The 26,399-nt window shown below is 43.7% G+C and overlaps 1 protein-coding gene across 9 annotated transcripts in view; it reads right to left on the bottom strand.

Moving 5' to 3' along the window:
- KCNQ2 (potassium voltage-gated channel subfamily Q member 2) overlaps positions 1 to 13,828 on the bottom strand; it is a 150,188-nt gene extending 136,360 nt beyond the window's left edge. For all 9 annotated transcript variants that reach the window (XM_089513621.1, XM_089513614.1, XM_089513622.1 and 6 more), the window contains exon 1: positions 13,320 to 13,828. In XM_089513621.1, coding sequence (XP_089369747.1) covers positions 13,320 to 13,666 — 347 coding nt within the window. In that variant the 5' untranslated portion in view covers positions 13,667 to 13,828. The remainder of the gene's footprint in view (positions 1 to 13,319) is intronic.
- Positions 13,829 to 26,399: the final 12,571 nt, after the last annotated feature.

The following is a 26,399-nucleotide window of genomic DNA, read 5'->3' as shown; positions in this document are numbered from 1 at the left end:
ATAGCTCACAAAACTATAGATCCCAGAATTCCACAGCACTGAGCCATGGCAGTTAAAATAATGCCAAGCTGCTTTATTTTTGCAGTGCAGACAAGGCCTTTCTCAGCAAAGACATTCCAGCAATAGAGGGATTAAACCGGCTGGTCAGCTCAGATTCTTAAATAACTCCAACCCTAAAAGGGTCCATGTTTCTTTATGAGATCCAGATTTCTTCATTGGTGAGAAATGTAGGAGGGTCTGGAAGGCCCTTTTGGAAGGCTGCCAGATGAAAAGCAAAACATGGCTCCTGTCCCTTTAATGGTTGTGTAGAAGAAGGGATTCCAGCAGATGGAGATTGTCATGAAAAGCAACACCTGCTGAAATTCCCTTTTCTAACCAATGATTAAAAGTACAGAAGATCATATGCACATCATTTTGGGATACTTTCTGGCTAAAGAGTGGTATATAAATGCTTTAAATAATATATTTAAAGGAAATTTAACTTTCCCTGAGCTCTTTGGAAAGGAGAGAAATGAAAATTGATAAGTATTTTTCACTTGACAGCTGTTATTTGATCTTCTCACTAGCAATCCCTCTGTAAGTTTCCAGGAAACTACCAGAATATATTTTAAGGACCACTAATATGCTACATTTCCCCCATATGAACCTGCCTGAGTTTTGAGATCCTCAAGGGAAGAGTTTTCTCTTGGCCCTACCACCATCACAGATGTATTTAGAGAGTAAATATGAGAGGGACTTTTTGATGGCAGCTCCAAATCTATGGAACACCTTCTCATCCAGCCAGCGCTCTCTCTCTCTTCTTTTTTGATCAATACAGAAAGATATTTTGGGGTCTTATGATGGGTTTTGGCCATGTTTTCTTATTCATCTGTAATGTTTTAATTGCTTTCAAACTGTTTTAAGCTCAGGGCTGCCTTTACTTGCCTTAAACTGTTTTCATCTATCTTTTAAACTGCCTTAGCCTCCTCCTTCGGAGAGAAGCAGGATATAAATCAAAATACAAATAAAGAAACAAGTGATATCCTTCACGTAAGCAAATACTGTAAACAGCTGTTGCAGTTTTAACTTTTGTTTTGCAAAGCTAGAGAAACACAAATCATCAAGGGCCAATTGCTAATTTAATTGCCTGATTAGCAACCACATCTGGTGGGTGTCTGTTTTCCAAATTTATGACCATTATTTCATTGAATAACACACACTTCTACCCTGCTTTTCCTACAATAAATTAAAAGCAGTTCTTCTCTTTGGTGCTTTTCCTCCCTATGTTACACGACAAACCTACAAAGTAGGTCAGGTGGAGTGAAGGGGGAAAATGACTGGCCAAAGCTCACAAACAAAGGCCCCATATAGACAGGCCAAAATAAAGCTGCTTTGGGTCATTTTGGAGGTATGCTGTTTAAATGATGTATGCGTATTAAGAGTCCAGAAGCTGTGCCAAAGCCACGATCCAGTCCTAAGCATACCTCCAAAGTGACCCGAAGCAGCATTATTTGGCCCGTCTGTATGGGGCCAAAGTTTCATGGTTCAAGGAGAACTTGAACCTAGATCTCCCAAGACTCCAGTTCAGCAGCTCCAACTATTACCTCACTTTGGCTGTTCAGTGAAAATAATCCAGGATGAATCTGGGTTGGATCAGTTGTCCACATGCAACCTGAATGCACCCAATTCAGTGTTGTTGTTGTTGTTGTTTTTGGGGGGCTGCCAAAAACACCACTTAACCCAAGAGAATTGATACCAGGTTTTTCCCCCAAGTTTTTTTTTTTAACAGATGTGCATTGTCAGCAGTGTGAATAACCAATGCGAATAGACTTGGAATAATTCAGGATTAAACCCTGTATGCCTTGATCTCATTTCAAATACATTTGCATTGTTGACTCCATCTTTCTTCGAGTGCTAGCACATGTGAGCAACCGAACTTGCAGAGATGTGCATTGATGCAGATCCATAGTGTGAATAGCAAATCTGGAATGCATGAGTGAGGTCAGGCTCATTGTTCTGCTAAAAAAAAAGATGTCTGAATGACCCCTTAGAGGAGTGATTTGTACATAGGGAGAGGGAAGGTTTAACTCAACACCAACAGCGAGTGGAAATTAGGGTGCAGAGAAGGAGCTTCAGTTGGCTCTCCCTTGAATTATACCATGTCCGTGTCTAATTGCAAAACCAGGTATAGTCCCAGGCCTCTCAAAGAGTTCTTTTGGTACCAAACATTGATACACATTACTGCTACAGTCTAAGCGTGATCGGTAGTAAATGATGCAACAGATGGTACACAGCAGTCTAGCATTTCATTCATTTCACTGATGTGGTCCAGCATTCCCTCCCAGTTAGTGGTAGAATTAGACACACACACCAAACTAATTCTAAACAGACTGTCCCATAGCCAACAGTCAAATTCCCCATCATTGGTTATACAGAGCCCTTGAGTGAGGATCACCCCACTCCAGGCTGAAGCTAATGGAAGATAAGCTCCTGTCCCAAGGGATATATAGTGTAAAAGCAAACAGAGAAAATCCAAAGTGCTCAAGTGCAAACCATTTCCCCCCTAATAGTTATGAGAATCGTACAAGCTGATTAGCAACAGGAAAAAAGTCACTCCCTTGGCCGTCATATCTCTTCCCAACCTCAAACTGCAAAGCAAATGCAAAAGAAATCCAACAAGATCACTGATACAAGCTAAACTCTTTCATGCCCCTGAGCTGCTGCAAAAATTTGTCCGTGGTGTGGAGAACTCCCTCTGTTTGGTGGCTCACGATTATCACCACATCAGATGTCGCCATATTTATAGAAGAGATTTGCTGCAAAGAGGGGGAAGGGAAAGTTTAAACTCCACAGACACTGACAGTTATCAGCAGAATCTTCTGCCTGGTCCCACTTCCCAAGGCCATTATTTATTGCCATTGCAGTACAAAGCATTAAAATGAGCTAACTCAGCTGCATTTTGTTATCATTTTGTCACTTCTCAGTTTTGGGGGAATATAGAGTATAGACAAAAAGCCAAGAATAAGTAAAAGTAGTAAGGAGGAGAGTGAGGCAATGGTGACCACTTCACATCATCAGTTCCTATGTAAAAAAAAGAAAGAAAGAAAGAAAGAAAGAAACAGATTTATAGCAATCTGGCTGTATCTCCACTGCAAAACTAAGCCAGTTTGATACTGCTTTAACTGCCATGGCTCAATGTGATGAAATTCTGAGAATTGTAATTTATTGTTGTACCAGTGCTGCCTAATCAGAGGAAATACCCATCTAATCCACTCGTGAACACATTCTAGTATTTGTGCATATCCATATGGAGAGGCGGTATACAAATAATTTTTAATTTATATTATTATTATTATTATTAGCCTCCAGTTTTTCCCAGCCCTGGCTAGCGATCCCTGGTGATCTCCTACACAAATACTAACTAGTCCCTACACTGCTTTGCTTTCAAAATTGGATGAGATTTGATGCATTCAGAGTAGAATGATACCATCACTGGAGAACTCAAAGAGCTATCTGATCAGAGCAAATATCCATCTAATCCACTGGTGAACACAGTCTATTATGTCCGCACCTCCAACCCCATAAGTACAAAAGGCTGTAAGACACCTTTTTGTCCATATCCCCCAAATACTGGCTGCTGCCCACACCAGGCTCCTCACATATTGGGGTTCCCACCAGCCGTATGCTCATCTTCTCTAATCTGAACAGTGTTGTATTCTAAGGGTGCATCTACACTGTAGAAATAATACTGTTTTACATCACTTTAAGTGTTGTAACACCATCCTATGGAATCCTGGAGTTTGTAGTTTTACAAGGTCTTTAGCCTTCTCTGCCAAAGAGTGCTGGTGACTCACCAAACTACACATCCCAGAATAATGTAGGATGGAACCATGGCAGTTAAAGTGGTGTCAACTGAATTATTTCTACAGTGTAGATGCACCCTCAGTTTCCCATCTACAGCCTGTCAAATGATGCCCCAAATATTTTCTTGCCAAGAAAGGATTTCCTGCAAGTTCTCTTGGTGAGGTGGGAATAAGATGAGTCTTTCTTCCAAAAGCCATGCACCCTTGAACTCTTTACTTTTCCCTTCAAAATCAGTAGTGCTGACATACAGGCTTTTTTAAAAATAGCTTCATCAGGACTAGTGACTTCTTCCTGGCACCATCTCCAGATGTGTAATTCCCTTAAAGCCAATAGTGGTTTTAAGTAAAGAACTGGCTCCACTTCTGGTTTTGCAAAAATATCATGATAAAATAACAGTTTTTAGAAGAATCTGAATTACCACAGTATTTGCTTACCTACTACCATCTAACAGTGCTATGTCACGCCTTTTGCCAAGAAATGCCAAGAATAGCCAGTTATTGTTATTCCTGTAAGAGAGCTGGTAAATAGTAGTATCAGCCAGACTTTAAAAAACCAAATAATAAATTTTTAAAAAATTCTATACTGAGCGCCGCCATTTTGACGTACCCAGTACATACTAGGGGTGAGGCCTGATTGGATGCTGCATCCTCAGCCAACCCCTAGTACGTACTGGGGGCAGGCCAAACGCCCGTCTGGAACGCGCCAAGGAGAGAAAAACTGGGGCTTTAAAAAAAAAGCTGTCTTTGCTTTTTAAATCAGGACAGTTGGAGGGTATGCTGCAGGAAACTTAGGATGGAATGAGATGGAGAGAAACAGCTGGGAAAAAGAAAGACTAGAAAAACCTTGCACACAGGACCTAATGGCTCAAGAGCATGTCTAATCTCCATAAGGCACAGTTGCCAAGAGCTGAGGAGGAAGGAATTGCAGATATTGATTCAAAATTGTTGGCCAAAGCTTTGACTGCAGGCCTCTACATTTACATAATCAATATGACAATATTTAAAATGTAAGTGGACTATATCAGAAGGCAATGCTACAATTACACTGCATTCCTACAGGCCCTTAACCTGGGAGTAAGTCCTACTGAAGCCAATATTTTCGAATTGGAAAGTCCAGGGTTTAGTGTTTAGTCTGCAACATGCAACATGCAACATGACTCTTTCGACCATCACAGACTTAAACCAATCTAACAATCATTTTTTCTCCTACACAGGACATATAGCAAACTATATTGTTCATAAGGTATACAGAGACTTGATTTTTAAAAGTCTCAGCACCTTCCAAAGTCATGATGGTTACACAAACACTTTGGGGTCTTTCATGTAGATCAGCCCTTTGCTGTTTTCAAGAGAATCATTAAATTATGGAGTTGGAAGGGACCACAACGGCCATTTAATCCAACCCTCCATCATGCAGGAATGACAACTAAAGCACTCCAGCAAGATGGCCAGCTAACCTTTGTTTAAAGCTCTCCGAAGGAGAGTCTAGAGAATAGGACATGGAGCAATAGATTCAAACTACAAGGAAACAGATTCCACCTAAACATTAGGAAGAACTTCCTGACAGTAAGAGCTGTTCAACAGTCGAATATGCTGCCTCCAAGTGTAGTGGAGTCTCCTTCATTAGAGGTCTTTGAACGGAGGCTGGATGGCCATCTGTCGGGGATGCTTTGATTTTGATTTTCTGCATGGCAGGGGGTTGGACGGGATGGCCCTTGTGGTCTCTTCCAACTTTATTATTCTATGATTCTATGATTACATTATTAAAATTTAAAATTGTAAAAACTCTTATATAATCTTACACAGCACCCATGTCACTGTGAGAAAGTTTGGTGATGGAAAAATGTTTTTATCAGCTGCTGAAAAGAAAGCAGGGATGGAGCCAGCCTGGCCTCTCCAGAGAGGGTGTTCCAGAGCCTGGAAGCAGCCACCGAGAAAGCCCTCTCTCTGGTTCCCACCAAATGTACCTGAGAAGATGGTGGGAGAGAGAGGAGGGTTTCTCCAGATGATCTCAGTGTTCTAGTGGGTTTGTAAAGGGAGATACAGTCATTCAAATAGCCTGGACCCAAGCCATGTAGGGCTTATAGGCCAAAACCAGCACTTTAAATTGTGCCCGAAAATGGACCAGCAGCCAATGGAGCTGTTGCAACAAGGGAGTTGTGTTCCCTGTAGCCAGTTCCAGTTAACAACACGAAATGAGTTAGGACAGATCACCCCCTGCTTCCAGTTCTCCTGAGTTCCACTCTTCATCCTGTAGGAATCCACCACTCAGTCCTCCCTTAATATAGGCCCTGAACAGACCGGCGATAAACGCCGGAATTGGGGGAGAGTGGGGGCATGGTGATCGCAAACCACACACCCTGACTCTGCCCCCAGACCAGCGTGACACCACATGCCCCACCGCATGGCGGGAGGTGTTACTGAGCTCCCTGGGCACAACGTGTGTGCACACTGTGCCAAGAAAGCACCGAAAATCTGCAGTGCCGGTGGCTATGGCACCCTTTCCACAGAACAAAAAGGATCACCAAAAAAAGCAAAAAGATCAGGGCCACGGTGTGCTGTTGCCCCAGTCCTGATTTGGCAAGGACTATGGGGCCATCTGTACAGCTCCATAGTAAGCCTTTTGAATCTCAGATTCATCAGTGTTGTCTCAGATTGTGCAAACTATTCACCTGTTATGATCTTGGGGTGAACAGTGGGACCTTGAAAACATTTCCCTGTGCTAAGAATGTTCACATTTCCACACTTCTTGATTGTCATTTCCCTTGATACTTTGACACTGCTATTGTCCTTAAGGGGCATCTTTCTGCTTCAGAAAGTGATCCTAGCCAATGAAGGATCATATAGAAAATACAATGATATCAGACTCTGTGTGGCCAATCAGATTTTATCAGTGTGCTGACATCACCAAGGACAACCCAAGCTGATTTTGAGTGAGGACAATGCCATCTGAATTAATCACATACCTGCTACTAGCCAAGCAAGAATGCAGAATACAAAAAATCTACCTTGTTCTTGCCCTTAATTTCTTCCACCTTGGTTTTATTTTTTTAATTTTCCACCAGTAACAGTTGGTTAATAGAGAAATCTTGGTTAACAGGGAAAATAGCTGGATCTTCAAAAGATGTTTCTGAAGAAATAGTAAAAACTGCCATGATCAAGCAAAGTAATAGCAGCAATCTGTTCTGCATTTTTGAGACTTTTTTGGAGTATTCTGTACAATTCTGGATGACAGAGTTTAAAATATTGACAAATTAGAACACAAGTGGCAGAAGATGTCCAAGACGCTAAAAGATCAGGAAGTCAACCCTTTCAGTGAACAACTGAAGGAACTGTGTTTGTTTAACTTGGAGAAGTGAAGTTTGAGAAGTGACATGAAGCCACCTTTAAATATATGGAGGACAGTCACAGGAAAGATGGAGTAAGCTTGTGTTTTACTGGATAGGACCCAAACCAATAGATTCATGTCAAACATTAGGAAGAACTTCCTGAGAGTACGAGCTCTTTGACATTGGGACAGACTACTTGAGAAGGTGGTGGACTTGCTTTTGTTGGAGGATTTTAAACAAAAGTTAAAGAAAAGCTGGAGTGACTCCTGTCAAGGATTCTTGAGCTAATGTGGTCTCTGTGCAGTTATCACATAAGATGTAAGCCAGCCTGTATTCACAGGAGTCTGATTTCCATACAGCAATTAGAGCCCGGTTTCCTCTTCATCCGTGGAATACATCAGGTTGCCATTACAGATGTCTTATTGCATCCAATAATGACCTCTGAGTTGGGAAAGCAGTCAACTGGCTGCTTATTAGCTGACAAATTCCAAACATTGTCAAACATTTCAGCAAAATGCATCTTTCTTGATTTAAACATGGTGTCACCAAGGATCAGAGTCTTTGCCCTCATCTTTGTTGAAGCTGAGCTTTGTCATCTCCTTCTCAGTTATGACACCCATTAATCATTTGAGGCTACAAAGTCTGTATGGAAGTCAAGGCCAGCTATGATTACCGTTCTGCAATTGTGGTATATTATAAAGAGGCACTGCTCCATTATCTACCAGAAGATACCAGGCTGGTAGCAATGAGGTGGCGAATTCAGTCCAAATTTTAGGCCAGACTGTAAAGGAGGTATCCAAGGAGCAGAAGCCTAATCCCAAAACAGCTTCAGCATCTTGGATTGCTCTTTTTAAGTTTAAACTATTTGTTTATTTCTTTATTTATAGTATGCCTTTCTCCCATCAATGGGACTCAACAACATTTTAAAAACAATACAGATTAAAAATACTACAAAAGTTAAATTAAAATATAAAACATACAATTAAACTATTTATTTATTTTAATTCCAAAATCTAGGATGGATTCTCTGCTCCATTGCCACAGCTACAGTCCACTCTGGTGGTAATCTACTTAGATAGGAGTAGAAAGAGAAGCCGAGTAAGGTTTTCCATTTCCCCTCAGATCAGTTCAAGTTATTGGTCATTGCAGCCTGTCAATGTCTTACTTACTCATTTTCTTTCTGGGCTGCCTTTCTCCCAGAACAGACTCAAGGCAGTGCCAAAGACTCATTTCAGGAGATAATGTCTGACAGATAGCATGAGCCTAAGCCCATATAGGACTTTATAGGCCATAACCAGCACTTTGAATTGGGCCTGGAAACAGAGCTGTTGAAACAAGAGAGTTGTGTGCTCCTTGTAGCCATCCTCAGTTAACATTCTAGTTGCAGATCTTTATAACAACCAAAGTTTCTGAACACTCTTCAAAGGCAGCCCACTGTAGAGTGCATTACAGTAATCCAAACAGAGTATAACCAGGGCACATGTCACCAATGCTAGATCAGAAACCTGGACCTCCAAGTTCAAGGCTAGGTCCAGGAGTACAGCCAAACTGTGACCATGAGTTTTCAGAGGAAGGGTAACCCCATCCAGCATAGGCTATATGTCTATCCCTTGATGTGCTTTTCAACTGATCAGGAGCACCTCCGTCTTGTCTGGATTGAGCTTCAGTTTGTTTGCCCATATCCAATCCATTACTGATGCCAAATAGCAGTTTAGAACAGAAACAGGTTCTTTGGAATTAGGTGGAAAGAAGAAATAGAGCTGGGTATCATTAGCATTCTAGTGGCACCAAACCTCCAGATGATCTCTCCTAGTAGTCTCATCTAGATGTTAAATAGCATGAAGGACCCCATGGACTAATGGCCAAGGATTTGAACAGGAGTTTTCCAGCACCAAATTCTGGGTTCACCCCTCCAGGAAAGCTAAAAAGTAAAACAGTGACTCCAAATCTCATCCCAGAGAGATGACCCAGAAGGAGACCATAGACAATGGTATTGAAAGCCACTGAGAGGACCAGCAGAACCAACAGGGACACACTCCTCCCAGTTTAGGTCGACCACCAAAGTGACCAAGGCTCTCTTCATCCCATAACCAGGCTTGAAACCAGATTGATATTGAGGATGCTGGGAAGTGCAGTCCAAAAGAGAACTTCTCCAAGTTCTGTGCCACACTTGTATTTCAGATCACACACATGGATTCCACAGACACATTTTTCAGATTGTTAGAGCAGTATAAACCACAAGAAATGCCTTAAAAATACACTGCATATTGTTTTTATCCTCCCCTTTAAACAAATAAATAGATATGTAAAGGCAGGCATTGGCCTTTTATTACTCTCACCCCCTTCTCAACTTTTCCTCTTGCCCCCTCTCCATCATTAAAAGCTGAAGTTTCACCCCCCTGAAAATCAAGGCATTCTGAAGGTCAGTAAAATGCCTACAACTCCAGTCCCAATTCAGAACTATTTCAAGGGAGAAATGTTCAAAAGCCTTCACAGATGATTCATTCTGCTAGAAACAGAATCCACAGTTAGCTTCAGCTTTTGCAGTTTTCTTCAAGAATAACAACCTCTTTGGGATTAGTTAATAAAACATCTCACTTGAACACGCCAGTTTGCAAAATGGCAGGGCTTCAAAATGCAGTGTCCCCCGGATGCTTTTTGATGCCACTGCTAACGCAAAACCAAGTTAGCAGATTTTGGATGCCGTTTTGACAAACCAAAGGAAGAAATGAAAAAAGTGGTGGCACACCAACCAAAAAAAACCCATCTCTAGCACCTTTTTTGGTAGGTTTTTCAGGCTATGAGGCTGTGTTCTAGAAGAGTTTATTCCTAGCCCGAAAAACCCACAAAAAACTATGGATGCTGGCTGTGACAGCCTTTGATTTCACATCTCTAGGCTTTGACAACCGCCTAGAAAAACTGTTTTAATGGGGCCACACCAATGTCAAAGGGAAGCAGCTGCACCCAAAATTCAGAGTCTTCCTGGTAAACACCCTCAGATTGCTATTGCATCCTTGCATATGTAGGAAAAGCCCATTGAAGACAGGAGAGCTTACTTCTGCATAAACATGTATAGTCTTGGGTACAATTTTTACACAGCAGCATATGCAGTCCCTTGCATACACACAAACACACACATAAAGATTCACATCTAACAGTATGCATTGCTCATCCGTTGATGGAATGACTGTCAAGCCCTTGTGGTATACATATAACGGATTAAATATTACCAACCTTTGATTGATTAATATTGTATTGCTGTGCTCAATTATTATATTAACATTGCATCTTCATTTTTTTTGTCTCTTTGTCTTATCATTTGATAAAATGCACACAGGGCTGGCATGCTCATTTCAACTGAGCAAACAAGATGCAGTCACAAGAATCAGAATGTCAACATCTTGTCTTTCGCTGCTTGTATTACAAACACAAAACACACACAGGTTCTTGCTGCAAAAGCCTCCAATCTTAGTTTGATATCCCCTCCCCTTCCTTTCTAGAGTCATCTCTCAAGCATCCAGCATCTGCAGTGCAACGGGGGAAAGATGGCAAGCGACAAAGATGTCTCAGATCTACCCTACGCTAGCAAGCATCAAACAAAAACAGAGGTGATGAATGCATGTGATCTAAAATTTGGGAGGGGAGGAGAGAGTAGGAGGATGAGCCTAGGAAACCATCAGCTGTGAACCAGAAGGATTTCTGTGCCATTCAAGCTTTGCAGCATCACTATGGTGATACCTAGCAAACCCAGAGCAAAGCAACTAGGTAGCAAGGCTGCTCCACATTTTCAATCTGAGCTAATCCGAAACAGCAACCATAAAAGCCATTGTCCTTATAGGCACAGACTATATGAGACGCAGCATTTCCTGTACACTAAACCATTTTTTAAAAAAGACCCTGTGTTATACAGCAGATATAATCATGGATGAATACTGGGCTTCAGTTCCCTGCAGTAACTTAAATTCAAATGGTTGCGTCTCTTAGGTTCTCTCCACTTTCCTCATTGATATATTGGGGCCAGTGGCGACCAATGATAAGAGTGAATACAGCAAAGGTTGGGAAACGTAATGAACATCAGAAGTGCTGCATCAATGGTAAATTTAGAATTGCAAGAAGCCTTTGGGATGGGAATGCTGCATGCCAGGTTATCCTTGCATCTTATGCCTCCAAATGTTTGCAAATGAAGCCACTCAGATGGAACAAGACTGAGCACTGGTCCCTGTCATTTTGCTGGAGGAGAGGAAGAGAAAAGAGGAGCAAAACACAAGCGCAGCAAACATGCTTTCCAATAAACGCCCTAGGAATATCTTCACTAGAGCAGTCACCTAGCTGTCTTCTGTCTGCCAAGAGCATGTCTTTTTTTGCCCTCAAAGCCAATGTGGAGCAAATGAATAGCCATGTGTTTGGGCCATGCCCCAAAAGACTTACAGTCAAATCATACTGAGAAATAAAATCCACTTAGATCTATGGGTCCCATCACCAGGTAAGAGTGAATGAAGACTGCACTCAGTTGAAAGGGCTACTTTGTATTCCCTTCATCTTAAGCAGCCTCCCTGAATCTGTTTGGTGCTTGTGGTCTGTCTCCATTGAGACGACAGAGACCATCCTGAGGCCATGAATTCCACAAGTGAATCGTGCATTGCACAAAATGCGATAGCCCTCTGCTTGCTTTGACTATAGGAGTTTATCTCACTGGGGCTAATTTCGGCATTAAAGAGAGATTCAAGCGCATTTAAAGCATCCTGCATCCAAAGTGAAAATGGCAAGTAATGTCATGAATGGTTATCACATGCAATTGCGCAAATAAAGTGATATCAAAAATGCATTGTTGCTGAAATCCTGGAAGTAAAAAGATGTGCATTAATGCTTCTTTGTGACCACTTTTAATGGCAGATTTTGTGCAACGCCATGTGAGATCGGTTTGCGTAATTATGCGATTTTTCCAGGATATTCATGGGATAAACTCTTGATCTCCTACATGTGACCCACTCCTATGTCCTTTATCGTTCTCAGTGGATGACTCTCAGGTGTGCTCTTTTATTATGTGTGAAAGCTAAGATGAGTCGTTTTTCTCCTATTTCCCCCTCACACTATTCCCCAATTTTGCACATCTATTCTCGCCTTCAGTTTTTACCAGGCTATGAATCAATGACTAATCCACACTTAATGCACAGGCGTCCCTTCCATGCAAGCAAAGCACACTGCTGGCCACAATGGCTGGTCATGTTTTGGGGAGGATGCCAGCCTGCAAGTGAACAGCCCTGCGGACAGACAGGCAGAAAGGGGGAGCATGGGAGGGGTGCCGAAATAACAGGGGGTCTAGCACAGCTCCCAAGGCTGCCTTGCTAGAGATGAAGGGAAATGGCAGATGAACATGGTGGAGACAGAGAGGAAGGCGCAAGGAAAGAATAAGGCAGGTGACTGCAGGCGAGCTGGAGGCAGAAGGCTGCAAAGCTGAAAGGGATGCTGGTGAGGAAAGAGGAGCCTCTCCAGGCACAGATGGCATGAATGTAGAAGAGAGCCAGAGAAAGAGGCGACAGAGAGAAGGACCAGGAAGGGAGAGATGGAGATGGAGGGAGCAGGGAAGGGCCTTTGGGTGCTGGCGATGCAGGGAAAGGGAGCAGGGAAACAAGGAGAAAGAGAGCATGGGCAGAGCCCAGTTGGGGGAAATGGGGATCGGGAAGAGGGAGGGAGGAGGGAGGGAGGGATGGCGAGGCAGAAGGGAAGAGGGATGGAGGGAATAAGGGATGTTCAGGCAGAGATAAAGAAGGATGGAGGGAAGGAGGGATAGCCAGGCAAGGAGAAGAGGGATGGAGGGAACGAGGAAGGGAAAGATGGAGGGAAAGAGAGATGGAAGAGAGGAAGGGTAGACAGGCAAGGGAAAGAAAGGGGTGGAGGGGAAGGGGGGAAAGTATGGAAGGAATGTGGGAGGAAGAGACAAGGATGGAGGGAAAGAGACGCAGAGGGAGGGAGGGTGAAGTAAGAGGGATGATGGAGGGAAGGAAGCACTAGAAAGACATGGCTTAGAGGGATAGAGGGAATGAACCAGGGAGGCATGGAGGAGAAGAGGGCTGGAGGGAAGGAGGGCTAAGGCAGGTGAGGGGAAGAGGGAGGCCGGGAGAGAGGGCGAGGCGGAGGGGGCACTCACACATAAGCGTGGTAGATGAAGGCCCATCCCCTGGGCCTCTCCAGGACGTTGTAGAGGAAGTTCTGGAGCTTGCGGTAGAAGGCGTTCCTTTTGGGGGGCTTCCCTCCGGAGGCGGCCGAGCGGGGCTTGCTGAGGATGGAGCCCCTCTTCCCGGCCCCGAGCCCCGAGGCCCCTCCGCCGCCCCCTCCTCCTCCGCCCTCGGAGCCGGCGATCAGGAGGGCGCCGTCGCGGGTGGACTCCGGGGCGCCTCCCAGGCCGGGCTCCAGCCCCACGAAGCCCACCTTCAGCTTCTTCTCGCCCGAGGGCCCCGCCGGGTAGACGCCGCCGTTGCGGGACTTCTGCACCATCGCGGCGGAGGACGCTCCGGGCCTGGCTCCGTCAGAAGGGGCCCTGCCCCCGGCGCCTGCTCTGCGGGGAAGGCGGCCCCCAGGAGGGGCACCCGGCACCCGGAGACACCCGCCCCGGAGCCCCGGCCATGGCCCCGGCGGCAGCAGCAGCAGCAGCAGCAGCCCAGGAGCAAAGGACAGAGGCAGAAGAAGAAGAAGAAGGGACTGCGCGCTCTCGCTCGCTCTCTGGCTTTTCTCCTTCCCCCCTTCCTTGGCTGGTTCTGGCGCAGCCCCTCCCTCCCTCCCTCCCTTTTAACCCTTCCCTCGCCTCCCGCTCCCTAGTTTAAGGCAAGACCTACAGAAACCAATGACAGCACTTTCCCCAAACAGAAACCAGACCTCCCTTTGGGAAATCACTCCATGTCCCTCTTTGGGCAGCTATTCCCCATCGATCCTCTATAGGCAAGGATGCCCCAAGGATCGGACATGAGTCAAGAGTGCCATGCGGCAGCTGACAAGGCCAAGGAGATTTTAGGCTGCATCAAGAGAAGGACAGTGTCTAGATCAAGGGAAGTCATAGTCCCACTCTATTCTGCTTTGGTCAGGCCCCACCTGGAATACTGTGTCCAGTTCTGGGCTCCACAATTCAAAAAGGATGTTGAGAAACGAGAGTGTCCAAAGGAGGGTGACTAAAATGGTAAAAGGTCTGGAAACCATAAAACCCTATGAGGACCGACTTAGGGAGGTGATCTGAGAGCCCTGTTTAAATATTTGAAGGGCTGTCATATTGAGGAGGGAGCTAACTTGTTTTCTGCAGCTCCAGAGACTAGGACCCGGAACAATGGATGCAAGCTGCAGGAAAAGAGATTCCACCTCAACATTAGGAGGAACTTCCTGACAGTGAGGGCTGTTCGACAGTGGATCACACTCCAAGAGTGGTTGAGTCTCCCTCCTTGGAGGTCTTCAAACGGAGGCTGGATGGCCATCTGTCGGGAATGCATTGATTGAGATTTCCTGCATGGCAGAAGGGGGTTGGACTGGATGGCCCTTGCGGTCTATGATTTTTTAATCTCTATAGGCAAGTGTTCCCAAATGATTCTCTATGGATAAGTATTCCTCAATCATTCTCTATGGGTAAGTACAGTGGGCCCTTGTTATCCACTGGGGTTTGGTTCCAAGATCTCCTGTGGATAATAAAATCCATGGATGCTCAAGTCCCATTGAATATAACAACATAGCAAAATGGTGTCCCTTATAAAAAATGTAAGGTCAAGGTTTGATATTTGAAATTTATGCTTTTTGTGAATATTTTCAAACCATGGATGCTTGAATCCGTGTATAAGAAATCCGTGTATAAGAAATCCGTGTATAAGAAGGGCTGACTGTATTCCCAATGATTCTCTATAGGCAACTACTTTCAGTGTTTTAGTATGGTAAATCTTAATTGATTTCCCTTTGTGAGACACCTTGGGTCCCAGGCTGGGAGAAAGTTGGTATATAAAAAATAAATAAACAAATAAATAAATAAAAGGGGAAAATAGTGTTACATGACCTCAAGGAGGTTTTGAGCATCTCATAAAAAGAAGGTCTTCACACACATGCCAATATGGATGGCAGCGGGAGAGAAAGAGAGAAGAAACGCAACCTCAGAAAACAAAGGAAGATTATGTCACATAGAAACAGAGCAGGTGCAAAATAAGCAAACAGAAAGTTACCATAGATATGTGTTGCGCCTAAAGTCTCATACAGAAACATGTAAAACTAGCATCTAATGAGATCTACAGCATCTTTGAGACTAACTGTGCAAAAGAAGTTGTAGCTTAAGCTTTGTGGTATATCCACACTGCAAAAGTAAAGCAGTTTTGCACCACTTTAATTGTCATGACTCTGTGCTACAGAATCCTGGGTTTTGTAGTTCTGTGAGGTATTCAGCCTTGTCTGTCAGGGAGCTAGTTGCATCTGAGGAAACAGACCAAGTACAGCTTCTTTTGCACAGTTAAAGTTACTACAAGATCCCTTTGCATATATATATTGCAGATTGACATGGCTAGGCCTCTGAATTCAAGCATCTAATGACTACAGGAATGCAAAAATGGCAATTTCCAACAATGTACATCACATAACATTAAGCCAGTATAGCCACCTGGCAGTACTGGATTACATCATTGTGAGCCAAATGTATGGTTGGTGGTACAGCCATGCTCTCTTCTATTGCACTAAAGTCACTCCAGCTCTTCAGCCCTGGATGCGAACCATGCTTACCATCTTTCCTAAGCAGCCCCCCTAGCTTTGTACAATAATGTCAAAGGATTGGCACAACTCTGAATCTGTGCCACTTCCAAGACTGTTCAAATATATTTACACTAGCATATAGCCACACCAGAATTCTAGCACATGTCTTTGCAAATATCCTTATGCAACCCTTTTGTAGCATTCGACAGCATCAGTGACTGTTGGAATAAGCCAGGAAAGTGTCATTTCTGCTCTACAGTTACATACACTTAGAAAATTAGATCTTTGGATCTTCCTTCTTCTTTCTCCCTGCTTTTCGCGTCCGGATCTAATTTCTAAGACATTCAAATCAATCTTCTATCTATCATTCTAACATTCACACGACTTCCATCTCCTCCTCTCACTGTTTATATAGATAATAACAAATAGTGACTTTCTTTCCTTTTAATCCAATTGTAACTACACCCATTTTCGTCAAAGTGTCATTTCTATGCTTAACAGAGTGGAATGGTATAGATCTGTGTTGGCCCCAAAGTCCAATAGTTGTTCATAAGCTACTGAAAGAAGCTTATTAAGTCCCTACAGTGTAGTAATTCTCTACTTCTGTGCTGAGATGATGGATTGGTATGTAGAGCTCCATATATTTTCTTTTTCTAATGCTAAACTTGGCAGAGCAAAATGTAGGTAAAATAACATTTTAAACCTGGCTTTTTGGGATGTACCTGTTATGCAGTTAATCCCTCCTGCCCTAATAATTTAAATGAGACACAAGATTAGTGCAGTTCTCTGGGCCATACACAGAAACCAACTTTGGGGTTTTCAAAAGGTCCACTTCAAACAAGAGGAGGTGTTGCAAAGCTCCCCTCTATTTCTCTAACTCAGATCTAACATAAAGCTTGGAAGTAAATTCTTGTTATGGGCATTCAAGTCACTTCTGACATATGGCAACCCTATTGCTGTTGTTGTTGTTGTTGTGGTGGTGGTGGTGGTGGTTGTGTGCCTTGAAGTTCTTACAACTTATGGCAAGTCACTATCTTTCAGCCTCAGAGGAAGGCAAAAGCAAATCCTCTCTGAACAGATCTTGTCAAAAGAACCCCATGATAGGTTCAGCTTAGAGTTGTCATAAGTCAGAAATAACTTGAAGCACACAACAACAACAACTATCCTTACACACACACAGCCCCCTAAAATTTCCTCTTCCCTTTAATTTATGGTGGCATTAGCAGTGATAACACAGGGATACTAAGTAGGATAGCCCCCCCCCCCATCATTCCTCCCTGTTGCCCTGTAACAAGGGTACCAGGGGAGATGCAGTTTCGCTAAGGGGTCCAGTGGCCGATAAGACAGCCACATTTCCTACGGCCTCTTCAACCAGGCATGCTGGTACTCAGTGAGTCCACCTGAACATTAGGAGGAACTTCCTGACAGTAAGGGCTGTTCGGCAGTGGAATGCACTTCCTCGGAAGGTGATAGAGTCTCCTTCCTTGGAGGTCTTTAAACAGAGGCTGGATGGCCATCTGTCAGGGATGCTTTGATTTGGATTTCCTGCATGGCAGGGGGTTGGACTGGATGACCCGTGCGGTCTCTTCCAACTCTATGATTCTATGATTCTATGATTCTATGAGTCAGGGAAGAAGGAAGGAAGGAAGGAAGGAAGGAAGGAAGGAAGGAAGGAAGGAAGGACTCTGCATACATTGCATACATCTGCTGCAACTTCCAATCAAAGAAATGTTGTGCCTTGGGCAGAGCTTGGGAATATTATTTTTTTGTATGTGTGTAATCCTTCAGACAGTGCTCATGCTGATTGGAAGTGGATATCTAGGCTCTAAAGCACGAAAAAAAAAATTCCTCCCAATCTCCAGTTTGGGGATGTGGAAGGTGCCAGAGATGTCTTTGAATGAACACTGGAGTTTAGCAAGGGTTGTTTTCTTGAGGAACTAAAATAGCAAAGAAGAATTTCCTTAATGCTTCCCAGGGCAGGTCTATGCTGTCCAGAATTCTCCAGGCTGCTCCTGGAGAATTCTGCTCTCAAAGATGCCCAGGATTCCCGTTTCCTTCACACTGCATAGTGATGGTCAGCAGTTGTCTACACACACATCCCTCTATGCTACCACCACCACTGGCACAAGTTGCCCCCTCAGAAGCACCGAGTACTGTGCGGCACAGAAGGACACTATGTAAACAGCCAGCTGGCATTGCTAGAGTATTCTGGATTTTCCAAGAAAATCCGTAGCAAAAAGTAGATTGTTAAAATTTGATTTAAAGCACAGATGGCCTGGATTTGGTGCAAAACTGGCCTTTCCATGTGAAGACAGCCTGCATCCAAATCAGGGCTGTGGCCCTTGCATCATCTTGTTAGGAAGGATCGAATTAGGGGAATTTAATTAGCTCAAATATTACAAGAGGCGTGTCCTAACAACGCACGCAGTGGGGTTGGGTCCCTATGTGTATACCAGAAAGAAAGAGACTCAGAATGCCGACGAGTTGCAATAAAACTATAAAACATTTATTAAAGTCACACAACAAAGGGGATCACACATGCACACACACATTCAATGATAAAGCAAGGGAGGGGTGAGTTCGGGAGTAAAGGAGAAAGGATAGAGGAACCGTTGGGATATTTACCTTAGGAGTCTTCTCCAAAGTGACGGATGTGAGGGATGTGAGACACGGCTGCGGGAACAGGGAAAGCAAGCAGCAGCCGCAGTGACTAGGAGCTGAGTTCCAGCAGGCAAAGCTAACAAGAGGCCCAAGAGACAGTGAGTTTTGGCTTAGCTCGGGTGATTTCAGCAGAGCCCAAGGCTCAAGGATCGCAAGCTTGGAGCAGGATGCTCGACAAGCAAGGTATCAGGTTTGGAACTCAAAGCTCAACAAGCCCACTGGAGGGTTGGAAGTGGGGTCCTTTTATACCCCTAAACATAACCTCAGGCTATGACAGCCTGGCGAACAAAGGCTTGATGACTTCATCTTTGTCCGAGCTGAAACTTACACAATGGATACACAAAGAAGAGGTCTGGCACTTTTCAGGAGGGGACAAATATCTCAATGGTGGAGCCGTAAACTTAATCACTGGCTCTCAAAAGGAGGAAGCTCTGCTATTGTCTTCCTGCTGTGGGCAGCCTGCGAAACTAGTATGGCAACTCCCAAAACTGCTTGCTGAAAGGTTTAAACTCTACCTTTTTCCTTTGACCAAGCCTAGCAAGACAGGTAATGGCGGCTAGTGATGGGGTCAGTCAGGGGTCATAGATTTAGATCACATGGCACCCAAAATTTATATAAAACCAAACTTGGTAAAAATCTGGACATGGCAAAGTGACAAAAGGGGGAAACTAGTGTAAATGACCCATGTAGACATTCCCCCAGTCTCTTTGGAAGCAATGTTCAAGTTAAAGTAAGGGGAGGTGGAGAATCTTCACCTCTCTCTATGTCCAGTAATTTTTGAACTGTAAATGTTGTTTTTCAAAACAGGATTTCAATTGCTGGGCCGATTTGGGGTCCTTGAGAGAAATGGATACATTTGGAACTTCTTCAGCCTCATTTCTAGATGGCCTTTTGTGGAAAAACCCTTGTATATCCACTCCGGAGAGCCAGTGTGGTGTAGTGCTTTGAATGTTAGACTCAGACTCTTGGAGGTCAGGGTTGGACTCTCCACTCATCCAGAGAAACCCACTAGATGACCTTAGACAAGTCACACCCTCTTATCCTCAAGAGGAAGGCAATGGCAAAACTTCTCTGAATAAAGCAGAGCCAGTGTGGTGTAGTGGCTTGAGTGTTGGACTAGGACTCCACAATACTCAGCTTTGAATCCCTTCTCAAGTATGGAAACCCACTGGGTGGTTTTTGGCACATCACACTTTCTCAGCCTTAGAGGAAATCTCCTCTGGATAAATCTTGCCAGGACAAGCCTGTGAGAGGGTTGCCATAAGTCACAGTCGACTTGAAGGCACATAACAACAACATAGATGAACAGATGAATAGATGAATCATCTATCACAGACTAGTTTCTGGGGCTCCCTAGTTAAAACCTGTCTTCTTTTCCCCTTCTTTACCTTCTTGCCATGGCTCCTTGTCTTCCCTTCCTCTGGGACTGTGAAGAATTCCTTCCTTTTATTTATATTGTTACCTTGAAGGTATTTTTAGATCATGGCTCTTTTGCCCCTGAGTCTTCCTTTCCCCGGATTATATAAATTTAGCTCTTGACTGACATGCATCTCAGTTGACCTTTTGGGGGACATCTGTCCTCTATTCTCCCTGTGCTGTTTTGCTTGCCAGACAACATGTTGGCTTCTGGTATTCTTCTGCAAGAACTGGGGTTGTCAGTGGGAGCTTGTGACTTCCATTTTGGAAGGGTAGTAAATCCACTCTGGATTTGAGTCTGAACTTCATTAGAATTAGTCCATATGCTGAAGCTATTTTGGTGATGATGCTCAGCACCTAGGATGGCTCCTTGATATTGAGGACTAACACTTAAAGTGGATTCACTCCCTCACTATGATGGAAGCCAACAACTGTCACTGGGGGCGGTGGGAATATGAAAGCGGTTCTAGAATAAAGCACAAAGATACCTTAAATATATTCCAACAAAAAGAAAGGGAGGGAAATACAAACACATGTTAATCTTATTGAATACCTTCACTGTCTTGTTCCCAGGGAACTTCAGTCTATCCATCCCAGGTATGGTGAAACCAAGGTTGCATCCATGCAGAATTAATGCATTCTGAGACTGCTTTAACTGCCATGACTCAATGCTATGGAACTCTGGATTTGTAGTTTTGTGAGATATTTAGCCTACTCTGTCAGAGAGCTCTGGTGCCAGAACAATCTAGAAATCCCAGGATTTAGAAGGATCTTTCACTTTTGAGAATCTTTAAAAGGCTCCTCTAATGTGCAGTGAAGACAGGCTGCCACTTGAAACCCATTTTAACCCCCACTTTAAGTCTATTGCTCAACATTCCTGTTGTTCCTTCTGTGAAACACACTCTGCCTCTTTTTTCTTTCTCCCCCCCCCCCTTTTTCCCTTATTTTGTTTTTTGTTTTTGTTAAAACTTGGCTTAAGAGTCAACTTGACTTAACATTATCTTACAAAGACTTGAGACTTGACTGTAGACTTGGACCGGAAGAGTTGAATCCATCTCTGCTTCCTAGCTTCACCAGTAACATGCAACATAGGATTTATAACATGTAAGCAAAGACTAATTGAGAGAAAGAATTTTGGTAGCATGAGCTTTCATAGACATCAGATGGATAGAGTGAAGTGCCTAGGAACGGACTTTTATTGCTATGAATGAGCTGCTTGCATGTGTGAATAGCAATTGAAATGCAAAACTTGTGAGTATGGTGATGAAGGGACAAGTTCAAGTTTTAACAATGGTTGTTGGGGGACAAAGGCAGAAGGAAATATATTGACTAAAGCCAAATTGAGTACATAACCATGTGAATGTAGTGTGGTGCTGGCTGGGAACCAGAAAGGGGCTGTAATAAACTGGCTAAGAGAGCCCTCCTGAGGCTGGGGTGTTAACTAATGTTATAATTCTCAAGGAATGGCATTGTTGACAGAGGAGTAGGTCCTGTGATGACATCTAATCATATCAACCACAATATTTGAGGTACTGTCACTTGCTCATCCTCTAATGTTATATATGCCATCCTCTGTCAACAAGGCCCTTAAGCACTGGGCAAACAGGCCAGTTTCTGTGTCAGAGGATACATGGATGTAAATGAAACATTAGGAATGGAAATACACAGAAACCAATCTTCCCAGGAATTTGTTCAATCTTGGGCCGCAGAACAACTGACTTTTAACAAAAAGGCTACAAAAGAGGATTGGGAAGAGAAGGAGCAGAACTGGAATATCTCCACAAACTCCAGTTCATTGACAGTGGGTGGAACAGAGACGACTGTTTCCTGGCACACTACAAATATTATAATGCTAGTTATAATATATCACAAGAGCTCTATTGGCTAACAGATACTGTTTATAATGCCAATGATGCTTTTCAAACCCCATTAATCATAAGTGCCTTTATCTTTTTGTTCTCCTCTTTTCCATCCACCTGTATCTTACTATACAATCATTTCTCTTCCATCTCTGGGGAGTTTTCTTTGTACACCTTTGCAGCTGGTTAGGATCTAATTTCAGCCAGGTTTTTTCTTTCTTTCTTTCTTTCTTTCTTTCTTTTTTGCTATTGTTGCTATTGCTGTTTTTCTCATTATTGGCCAAAAGCCAATTGTGTGCCAACCAATGACAAGAGGATCTTTTCAAAAACAATAAATGAGTTTTGTGGGGTGAGGTTGGAACCAACCAACTGTTCCTGGAAATTGATCCCAAAGTGTCTTTTTGTTTGCGCTGCTATATGTATATACAGTGCGCCCGCATCATAGGTGGGTGCCTCTTACACAAGCTTCCAGCTTACACTGAAAGCTGTGCAACAGAAGTAACAATGGCACACACACTCACGGTGCATGCACCGCACCACACCATGTGACATGCACGAACCCCATTATTTTCAATGGGGCTCAAGCATACACGCTATTTGCTACGAGGGGGTGTGTGTCCGGAATGGGTCCCCCGCATAAGGCAAGGGTGCACTGTATATTTAAGAAGGGGTTTTTCAAACTTAGGTTTTAAAAATGGGCAAAAAAATAAAAGTTCCAAGGGGGGCAGCAAAAATAAATAAATGAAGAAGTGTGTCCAAATTAGTAAACCATGGTGATATGAGGCAACATTTCACAATTAATGGTGGCTCCAGTGTCAATGGGGAAATGAATGTGCTCAAGGTTTTCATCCAAACTCTAAATGGTCTAGCCAAAGAGGCTCAGAACTATGGACAGGTGCTTGGATGGAGGATAGAGTTTGGCACCTTGGACAGCATCTTTAAACAAACTAAAAACCCCAAGCAGATTCACAGCTTGGAACCTCCATCCTTGAGGCAGTGGCATCGCTTGGGTTGGTGTCATCCAGTGTGGTAACTCATGGTGTCAGCACTACCTCCAATTGACTTCCTCTCAGATCACATCATACCGAATCCTTAGGTACCCTTAAATCATAGTTCTTGTATATCACTGAATGTAATGGTAATAGCTGTGACGTAAACAACCAGAAAAATTAAAATTATCCATTTAAATTACAATATCCTATGAACAGCTTAAATGCAATTACATGTGCATAGTTTGATGTGGTCAAACTGACATTCTGGTAAAATGTGGTGTTTTTCAAGAAAATTTTAAAAGAATAAAAAAATAATTTATCAAAAATATATTTTTTTAAAAAAATAAAATTGAACATTAAAAAACCAAAACCTGTAGCTTCTCCTTTCTCCTCCCACTGAGCTTCACATGAATCACACCATCTCTTCAGTATTTTAAAGAAATGCAGGTGAATGCCACAGCCTGTTTCTACCAAAAGGCAGATGTTTGGGGAGCAGTGGTGTCAAACCCCCCCGCCCTTTGGGTGTCAGGTGAAACCTGCTAGTGATGATGTCCCTGCTACTGGATTCCTTTATATCTTTTTAAGCCAAGAACAAAGCTTTCTCCCTGCCCCAAGGGCAGCTGCCAAAATGACAATAAGTCAAATGTCTTGGCATGTTGCTGTCTCCTAATGTTTTCTTTGCACTGGAAGACATGGGGAGGCTGGGCAGCACTTCTCCCTGCACAGGAAAATCTATCTAGTGATGCCACTGATCCCAGCCTTCGATTTGTGGATGTCACCCGGGAAGGGCATGCATTCCCCTCTCTTCCTCCTCTGTTTCCTTGGTTTTCTCTCCAGGTAGACAAGAGAGCAGCCAGGAAAGACATGCCGTCACCCCTCCTGCATCAGAGGTGGAGGAGGGACCAATTGTGTGTCACCTCTCCTCTGGGGTGTCACCAGGTGTGGTCCACACCTCCCCCACACACACACCTTCCAGTAATGCCACTGCCTTGATGGAGTACATCTCTTTCTACATGTTTGCCGAAAAATTGAGATCTGTTAGAGGAGCCAAGGCACTAGCTGAGAATCCCATGTCCCCATCCCTAAACTACAAATCCCATGATCCCATAGGATGGAACCATGCAACTTAAAAATAGAATCATATTGCTACAATTGACTAGTAGGGAAATTGGCCTCCATACCCACCAGAGTTGACCAGCCTTGTGTTATAGTCCCTCTACCCAGTGAGCCATGATTTGGCATGACTGGCCTTCACCAATGGAAGGATGGTGCTTGGATCAAATTATACCAACTCAGCACTGGCTGCGACTACTTCCCAATTCCAGTGCCTTATGAATTTTTTAGACAAGGCCCAAAGCACCTTGCTGCTCCAGCCAATCAAGAGCAAGTAGCTCAGTGAGACGTAGTTTAAATTATTAAGCAAGCAAAGCTAGATGGGAGGTCAAGGAGGAGGAAAGAGAGATCAACTCAGCACTCTGAACCAAACATCCAAATTCTGCCTGGGACACAGCGGGTAGGTGGGACATTGGGAAGAAAATGGTACCAGACACAGATATCTTAAGAATTCAAAAGAATGGCCACAAAAAGTGTCTTCTTCTGCTTCAAAGTGGGTTGACTAACAATGTAAATATTAGTATATTAATATCCAGGTTGCAGGTCAAATTCTCTGTGTTGTGTGCCTTCAAGCGGTTTCTGATTTATGGTGATCCCAAGGAAAACCTTTCACAGGGATTTCTTGGTGAATAGATTTGCTGTTGCTGGTCTCTGAGACTGAGGGAATGTGACTTTCCCATGGCAAGCCAGTAGGTTTCCATGGCCAAGCAGGGATTCAAACCCTACTCTTCAGTCTTAGTCCAACACTCAAGCCACTAGATCATTATACCTCCACTTCTTCCATAGCAATATGGTACCAAGTTCCTCTTCTTTCACACCTGGGGCCTTAGGCATTCAGAGTACTCACCTTACCACTGAATTCCAGATCAACCCCATGTTTTGCAGAATTTTCTTCCCACTCAAAGAAAAAAAGAAGAGGACCAAAGTGGCATCAGCAGTTTAGCAGAGAACACTAGGTCCTTAGTAGATATGCTGAGTGAGCCTCCCCAACGAAGAGTCCTGTTGACATTGAAGCTGCAGAACAGTACAGAGCAAACAGCACCATAAAAACACCAGTTCCCCCAGGAAAGATTGGGCTGCAAGGTTATGCAGTAAATCCAAGGTTAATTACTCCATGATGCCCTAGAATGATGCTTTGTTGTTTGAGTCAAAAGAAGAAGCAGATAATCTTCTCTCATGGGAGGGCAATGTTCCTGCCACAGCTTGGAAAGGTTAGCTTTTGGACTACAGCTCCTATGACTGCTCCAAAATAGTTACATGTCCAAGTTTTGTTCTGAATGGCCCAACACTTCTTCTGAGTGTGATGGAGTCTCCTTCTTTGGAGGTTTTTAAACAGAGGCTGGACGGCCATGTCAGGAGTGCTTTGATTGTAAATATATGAATACCTAACCCCAACAACGAGTCAGTTGCTATTGAGATGCTCATTTGAATTAAAAGGCTTTTGCCAGCAGAAAGGCAACAGGGAACGGACCCGGCCTTGCCTCTTTTGGAAGGGAATATCTTCTCCCTTGGTATACAAAGAGAGTCAGACAGTCCCAAGTGCAGCTCTGACCCTGGCCACTAACTGGACCCATAGGCAGTGGGATCACTAGAATTGGTGGCACCTGGTGTGGTAACTCATGGTGTCACCCCTTGCCCATTGACCTCCACACCATACATAATTCTTAGTAATGTCTTTTGTAGTAACGTTACTCATAAATCTTATGAGTAAGATGGTAATAGCTGTAACATAAACAACTAGCAAAATTAAAATTATACTTTTAAATTACAACATCATGCACACAGCCTAAATGTATTTCCATATACATAGTTTCATGTGCTTAAAATGAAAATTTGGTAAAATGTGACATTTTTAAAGAAAATTTATTTAAAAAATATTTTTAATTTAAAAGAATTTTTTAAAAAAATTTAATTTGAAATTTAAATTTAAAAACAAAACAAAATGTCGGGCCTCTCCTTTCTTCTCCCAGTGAGCCTCACCCCACTCACCCTATCTCTTCAGCATTTTAATGGGACACAGGTGAATGCCACAGCCTCTTTCTGCCAAAAGGCAGGCGTTTGAGGAGTAATGGTGTTACCTACTCTTTAGGGTGTCACCTGGTGCAGTCTGCACCCCCTATTGATGCCATTGGTATCATCCAAGTGTCACTGCGCACTCAGGAAAAGAAGTACAGTGGAACCTTATTATACGCGGGGGATCTGTTCCGGATCCCTCCGCGTATAAAAAAATCCGCCTATGCTCGAGCCCCATTGTTTCCAATGGGGCTTGTGCGCGGCGGCGCGCAAGGCGCAATGGGTGCACGCGCCCATTCAATTGAATGGGATGCGCCGCCCCTTCTGCCCCGGCGGCTTTGAGCGCCTATGCTCAATGCCGCCTATAAAATGACCGCGTATGTGGGGGCTCCACTGTACTGTCATTGCCCTTCAGCATAAACCTACTCCTCCTTTACTGGCACCTGGATAGTACCCAGGCATTCTCCT

Source organism: Sceloporus occidentalis, unplaced genomic scaffold (genome assembly GCF_023333645.1).
Source record: "Sceloporus occidentalis isolate IW3139 unplaced genomic scaffold, rSceOcc1.0.p SCAF_3, whole genome shotgun sequence".
Taxonomy (NCBI): Eukaryota; Metazoa; Chordata; class Lepidosauria; order Squamata; family Phrynosomatidae; genus Sceloporus; species Sceloporus occidentalis.
Note: the sequence above shows the minus strand (reverse complement) of the source record. Positions and strands in the feature narration are given on the sequence as shown.